This window comes from Ailuropoda melanoleuca, unplaced genomic scaffold, assembly GCF_002007445.2.
Source record: "Ailuropoda melanoleuca isolate Jingjing unplaced genomic scaffold, ASM200744v2 unplaced-scaffold942, whole genome shotgun sequence".
Lineage (NCBI taxonomy): Eukaryota > Metazoa > Chordata > Mammalia > Carnivora > Ursidae > Ailuropoda > Ailuropoda melanoleuca.
In genome coordinates, this window is record NW_023254903.1 from 1 (window position 1) to 7273 (window position 7273).

Consider the following 7273-nt stretch of genomic DNA (forward strand, 5'->3'; position numbering starts at 1 on the left):
AATCATGGAACTTTACATCAAAAACTAGGGATGTACTGTATGGTGACTAACATAATAAAAAAACATTAAAAAAAAAAAAAAGGAGGGCCCAGCCTGGGACAGTCACACATCTTAATCTTTTGGAGCGCAAGATACAGCCCATCTTCTCCCAAATCCTGCTTGTCTGCAGCATCATGGAAAACGGCCATGTGCATAGCTGACAAATGCCAGGCAACGCCAGAAAGTAAGGGGTCCCACAGGAAAACCACGGTGTGTCCAAATGCATCCCTGTCAGGTTCAGGGACACCCGAGTGCCAGACCCAGCAGACCAGTGGGGAAATAGGCAGAATGTGGTAGAATTCAATCTTACACTCAACTTAGACACGAAGCTGTAAAACCAGACACAAATATCATTAGATCAGCTTCTAAAGTCCCCAGGGCTCCAGTGTTGTGTTTGAGTCCAAGTCAGGCAGGCAACTGCCAAAACCAAAGGGTGGTCTGTGTGCAGGGACCTCGGGAATGGTCTATGGTTCGTGCTCGTCACCAGACCCAGAGGCGCGACTACACGCCTGGGGAGTCCTTCCCACCACCAACTGCGCCACTGAAGACATCTCTCCATGACACTGACCGTCAGAACCTGCCGTAGCTGGCCTTTCTTCTTCATCCTCATGGGGCTGGAGGGAACTGAGAGGCCACCTCCTCCAGCCCCAGTGCCTGCGGGCACTCTGCTAGCATTCCCGAGCAGCTGTCAGCCCCATCGCTGCTGGGTGCTCCCAGCAAGTTCTAACTCGAGAACCCTGGGTTAACAGACAGGATGACAAAACAAGGACTCTGTCATGGCCTAAGTATATGTTTTACTTAATTTTGCCACATTTGCCCAATTCTGCCTGAAGTGCATCCTGGTATAGGGGCACCTGGGTGGCTGAGTCGGTTAAGCGTCCAGCTCTTGGTTTTGGCTCAGGTCATGATCTCATGGTCGTGACATGGAGCCCTGTGTTGGGCTCCCTGCTCGGCAGGGAGTCTGCCAGAGATTCTCTCCCTCCTCCTCTGTCCCTCCCACCACTCCACCCCCACCCCGTGCTCGCAGGCTAGCTCTCTCTAAAAAATAAATAAATCTTTTTAAAAAATGCATCCTGGTAAAACCGACAAAAGATAAAAACCAGCACAGATATTGAAATGCTATGGAGCTTGCACTTGAACTTGTGACGGGGGTAAGTGGGTTCACAGCCCCCACTGTGCACAGGGAGGACAGTGGAGCAGGAAGGCCTTCTGGACTGCACTTAGGAGTCACGGCTGGGCTCTGCTTTGTCCCTAATTGAGTGTGTGGTCTAGGTCAAGCCTCATTTTCTCCTTTGCTTTCCAGAATGTCTAAAGCTTCTCACGGCTGGAAAATTGTTAGTGATAACCCTAACAGTAGCACAGCAACCACGAGCGAGCGTCTGCTGGGTTTCAGGCACGGTGCTGTGCACTTTACACACATTAGTTCATTCACTCACAGCTCAAGAGGAACCTTCGGTATCCCCATCGTTCAGACGAAAATCAACGGAGGTTCAGAGAAGTTAACTGTTAAAGGACCAAGCCAGGACCAAATTCCTGGCCCAATTCCAAAGCCTTCATCCCAACAAGTGCCCCTGAATCCCATCATCACAGTGACACGTCCCCAAATCAGAATGGGACATGTTGCTGTTGAGCTCGGGGGCGAGCAAGTGGCAGGACACAGCTCTCCCCCAGCACCACACAGGACTCAGAATACCACGTCTGAGAGCATTTCCATCTAGTCGGAACCCTGGGACAGCAACATAGCTAAGTGAGGGGCTCCGTCTCAAGTGAGTCATTTCCCGTATGTGGTCACAGTCTGTCTCAGGCTGAAGCGGGACGGGGCCACAGTGCAGACGGGCCGGACTGTTACAGACAAACGTCCCCTCAAGACGGGGCCTTCTGGAGAGGCACGGACTGCCAAATACTGAGGCTGTCGTGACCATTTCTGGACAAAATACTACAACTCACATGTTTTAATGACACAACAAACCCACCGAAACCTCTAGTTAAAACTGTATAGAAGTGATGCAGTTAAAACAAATACTTTTTTGTCTGACCAAAGGAGGAATATTTTTTGACTTGTCACATTTTTAGAAGTTTTCCACCATAAAAGTATTCTTTAAAGTACAATAATTTTCACCACCACAGATTTAAAATTATGGATAAGAATATATTTTCTCATAAAAGTTCTACCAAAAATAGACTTTTTCCTTAACTTAAAAATACAGCTTTGGAAAGCAAAACTGGGAGTTGTTACAATTCATTACATGTTTTATAAACAGCAGTGAAAGAAATCAATAGAACGGATTCAGATTTAAATATAAAAATGTTCATTTCAAAAGCCTGACTTTGTCCTTTAATAACTTAAAGCTGGGGTTCTTGCTGATTTTCTTGTTAAAGATGGTGAGGAGCTCCTCTTCAGATTTGTGCTGTTCATCCGTCACCGCGTAATACTGAGCTAGAACCTTCACAAAGAAAAACAATCATCAGATGGGTGATTTCTCCTGAAAATTTACCTAAGGTGTTCTTTCTTTAACCCAGAAGTACCCGGTATTGGCAGCACAGGTGTGTTCTGCTTGCGGACATTCCGACACCTGTACATGTAGGAGCACCCTGCTGGACGTGTGCCACACACAGACACAGAGTCAGACACAAAAACAGAAGAAACCATTGCTCTGGAAGAAAAAGAGAGCAAAACACCAAGAACAGTCATTTTCAAGTTTAATATGGGCACTGTTCTGGCTAAGGAAGTACGATGGGATCTGGCCCAATTCCCTCCCATCAGCCCTGAGGAGCTAGTGAGCAGCTTGAAAATCACCGAGATACAAACAAATGTGTAGAATTTTAGATTAAAAAAACCCCAAAAACTGTACATCTCAAAATAAAGAAGGGGCCCTCCCCAGCTTCTGTACCTGGGTTCGTGCGCCATACCTTTTTCCTTAGCTTTTTGACGGCTACCTCATTGTCTGGGGCCTGTTTCAGAACTGCTTTAATCGTTCCCTTCCAGTTGAATTTACCTACAATATAAAAAAAAGACATTCTGTTTCGGCGTAGTGCCAGAGGGATGAAGAAATCACCTGTGTGACATCTATTTGCCACTCAGGAAATGAACCCACCCTGACAGTACCGAGGAGCAGGTCCCTGACCTGTCCGACCACAGCGGCCGACAAGCCTGACCCCCCTTCCAGGACTCGCTCTCAGAGTGAGCGGGTCAAGTAGGCACCCTAAGTCCCATCGCCACTACGAGAACAAAGCAGGAGGAATAAGTTACCAGTCTCAAGACTTCTGATATAGTTACAGTGATCAAGACTGTGTGGTATTTGTAGAGGGACAGAGACACAGATCAACGAAACAGAATTAAGAACCCAGAACGGAACCACACAAACCGCCAAACCGATTTTTGACAAAGGTACAAAAGCAATCCAATGAGGTAAAGAGCCTTCTCGACAAATGGTGCTGGGACAATTACACAGCGTCGGGCAAGACAGTGAACCTCGTACTAGGTCTCATACTTCATATAAAAATCAACTCAAACTGGATCACGGGCTTAAGAATAAAATATAACACCTTATATAAAACATTTAGAAAAAACATGGGGAAAAAAATCTTTGGGATCCAGGGCTAATAAGCAACAAGTTCTCAGACTTGGTACCAAAAGCATGACCTACAAATCAGGCTTCATCAAAACTAAAAAATTTACCCTATAAAAGCTTCTGTTAATGGGGGCGTTTGGGTCGCTCAGTCGGCTGAATGTCTGACTCTTGATTTTGGCTCTGGGTCGTGAGATCGAACCCATTGTTGGGCTCTGCACGGAGTGTGGAGCCTGCTTGGGATTCTTTCTCTTTCCCTCCCTCTGCCCCTCCCCCACTTGTGTTCTCAATCTCTCTCTCTTAGGGGGAAAAAAAAGGAAAAAATTTTAAAAAGATTCTATTAACAAAAGAAAAAGATAAGCTACAAACTGAAGGGAAAAAAAACCTTACAAACCACGTATCCCACAAAGAATTAGTATTTAGGACTAGATATATAAATAACTCTCAAATCTTAACAGTAAGAAAGAAAACCCAATCTGAAAATGGGCAGAAGACAGGAACAGACGTTATAATGAAGAGATAACACAGATGGCAAATGAGTACATGAAAAGATGTTCAACATCATCAGGGATAAACAAAATGACCCTGAGCTATTACTATACACTTATCAGAATGGAAAAAAAGAACAGTACCACCACCAAACCCTGGCCAGGACGTGGGAAAACGGAGTGTGACATTGCTGGGGTGATAAGGAACGGTACAGCCACTCCAGAAAATGCTGGCAGTTTCTTTAAAAACTCAACATGCAAGCACCACACCACACAGCCAACTGGGCTCCTGGACATTTCTTCCAGAAAAAGTGATGTGTGTTCCACACAAAAACTTGTGCATAAATGCAGACACAGCTTTCTTTGTAGCAGCCAGAGCCTGGAAACAACCCACACGTCCTCCAACAGATGAACGGTCAAACTCGTTCATGCATCCAAGCCATGGAGGAGGACTTCACAAAAGGACTGGATTACCAATTCATGCAGCAACCTGGATGTGTATCTCCAGATAATAAGGCCAAGGAAAAAGAGTTAATCTCAGAAATTCACAGACTAAATGATGCCAGTTGGGTAACCTTCTGAAAGTACGAGATTACAAAAATGGTGAACAGATCGGTGATTGCCGGGGTCACGTGGGACAGGGGAGAAATGGACATGCTACCCAGGGGCCCACAGTGGGGCTCCCTGTGGCGGTGGAAGCCTTCCTCTCTTGACTTTATCGATGTCAGCACCCTGGTGGAGATGCTTAGCTGTGCAGGATGTGATCCTTGGAGGAAACTGGGAGAAGGTTACATGGATACCTAGGTCTCTTATTTCTTACAACTGCATGTGAATCTATGGTCTTAAACAAACAAAAAGAATTTTAAAAAGCCTCACAGGTTCCAAGTTGGGTGTGGGTGGATTCTGAGCTAAGAGGTCTAACTGAGCTTAGGCAGTTACTGAACCTCCGTTAATAAAGCCTCGATTCTCATTGGAGTCCTGGGGTCTCTTCCTCATCAGCAGGACCCCAGGGAATGCTTTGGGTCCGAGGATGTAGGAGCAGCTCGGTGGAGGAGGCAGCATTTTAGGGGAATGATGAAGGTCTGGGACTGGATTCTGACAAGTACACATTCTGGCTGAGGGAGTTCCAAGCAAGGACACGCGGGAAACAGCCAGAGCCCAGAGGGGAACAGTTAGGTCTGGTGGGCACTTCTAGGAGAGTAAGAGGGGCAGGGTCAAGGGACGCAGGGAGAAGGGAAAGGGAACACAGTCTCAGAAAGCCATACTGGGTTTATCTTCAGGTCCAAAGATCATCTATTTATAGAGCCCAGACGGTTCTACCCTTAAAGCTAGACAGACACTGGAGAGTGACCGAAGAGCTCTCACTGGCTCTCGGGAGCCACACCCTCCCTGCTTTCCGTCTTCCACGGGCCTCTGGAGGGGATGATCTGCCTGAAGGCCCCAGGTCATCTCCCCCTTCCCCACCCTGGAGCGCAGACCTCTCCAAATGATGCAGGGATACCTTTTGTAGGAGCCTCACAGTTTTCTGGTTCTCCGCCCTCAGGGGGTTCTGAGAACTTTCTCTTTTTCTTCTTAGAATCTGCGTCATCTAGGTAAGTAGAAAGATTAAAAAAAAAAAAAAGATTTGCATTTATCATAGCAGCTACCATTTAATGAAAGGCATGCGTGGCCAGGCCGCCCACCTCCATCACCTTGCCCACCGCCCAAGCAGCCCGGCACCATGGGCCTCTCCTCCGCGTCACAGGAGCACATGGCAGGCTGAGGGGTGCTCACGTGCCTGCCCTGAGCCCAGAGCCTGTGCTTTCTGCCTTACTTGTTCAAATGGGGAGGTCTAACAGATTTTACCCAGCCCCAATTCACTGCTTTACGATCTGCTTCACAAAGCCCAGAGCATATGCTGGTCACACACCTTCCAAGTGCTTCTGCTTTCTCTTCCCAGGCCGGGCTTTCGTGGGCTCCTCCTCGGCGTCTCCCGCGCAGGCCCCAGCTCCATCCTCAGCCCTGTCAGCGGCCCCCTCGGCCTCACCAGCCTTGGTCTGGCTCTTCTTCCCTGCAGAGCCCAGGGCCTCCCCTTCGGCCTCCCGGCCTGTCTTGCGCTTCTTTGGCTTCTGATTCTTTGAATTCTCTTGGTGGTTTTCTAATTTCAGTTCTTTCTTCTCTTTTTTCCTATTCTTCTGCCTTTCTTCCTTCCTTTCTCTTTTATTCTTCTTCACCTCTGCTTGTTTTTCTGTGCTGTCATTTGTCCCAGAGGCTGGCACCTTGGCGGAAAGCTCTGCGCGGGGCGGGCTCGCTGCCTGGGCGAGGGGCTGCCGGTCTTGACCCTTACTGACTGCTTCCTTATTACGAGGCAAAACCGAAAGACACATAAATACTCATTCCAGACCATTGTTCACATCACTGCACGTTGTCTACTGAGCAAATTGTTCCAAGAAAAATGTCTACTACTTACCGTTTTATAATTCTGACCCCCCCCGAATTAAAATGNCTCTGACCCCCCCGAACTAAAATGTAGCAGTAAATATTACCAAATGGGAAAAAACTTCCCCCAGCCCACACTCCACCCCGCATTTAACAGACGTTTTCATTCCACTGGAAAAGTGAAGAATCTTTATGTTACTTAAGCCAGATCTTTAATTTTAGTTCACTCTTCCCTTTTCTTTCTGATAGAAGATGAGCACTTAGGTGTGGCAGAAACCACGGGAATCTACGCATCTGCAGACCTGGGTTCAAGCACCAGCTCGGTTCATTACTAGCTGGGGGACTCAGGGCAAGTTATTTATCTGCTCCGAACCCGTTTCCTCACTGACAGAATGAAAGGGAGTAAGATGTACCTTACACAGCTGATGTACGAATAAAATGGGCAGTTACGTCACGTGCCTCGCAGCTCACGGTGCTCAGTAAGGAGTAGACTGAAGGTGCTCAAATAAGCCACTTAGCATATAGGAAGGTTCTGTAAACTCTGCTGTACCCGACAGGCCTCACCTACTCATTGTTCCGCACAGAGCGTGACTCTCGGAGGAAAGGCGTCAGGGGCACGTGGACAGAGTGTGAGGCTCGAGGGGGAAGGAAACAGAGGAAGCTAAGGAGCTACACGGCCTGGAGGACGATAAACCTCCACTGGCCGCACTGCGGGTTCGAGCCGGCACAGCTCTGACCGAGAACAGACTCCGGCAGAGC

General features: G+C 47.8%; 1 protein-coding gene across 1 annotated transcript; it reads right to left on the reverse strand.

The window, feature by feature from the left end:
* Window positions 1–2167: 2167 nt before the first annotated feature.
* Window positions 2168–6501, reverse strand: LOC117800949 (cell growth-regulating nucleolar protein-like). The gene is made up of 4 exons (XM_034653516.1): window positions 6006–6501; window positions 5598–5684; window positions 2950–3035; window positions 2168–2483 (listed from the first exon to the last, which is right to left on the reverse strand). The coding sequence occupies exons 1-4, from the start codon at window positions 6460–6462 to the stop codon at window positions 2349–2351; spliced, it is 765 nt and encodes a 254-aa protein (XP_034509407.1). The 5' UTR covers window positions 6463–6501; the 3' UTR covers window positions 2168–2348.
* Window positions 6502–7273: the final 772 nt, after the last annotated feature.

Excerpts from the sequence above, each read along its gene's own strand:
- LOC117800949 (XM_034653516.1), bottom strand. The coding sequence starts at position 6,462 with ATGTGTCTTTCGGTTTTGCCTCGTAATAAGGAAGCAGTCAGTAAGGGT. Across the intron at positions 3,036-5,597 it reads CTGTGAGGCTCCTACAAAAG|GTAAATTCAACTGGAAGGGA; the intron begins GTATCCCTGCAT and ends TTTATATTGTAG. Across the intron at positions 2,484-2,949 it reads TCAAAAAGCTAAGGAAAAAG|GTTCTAGCTCAGTATTACGC; the intron begins GTATGGCGCACG and ends TTCTTTGTGAAG.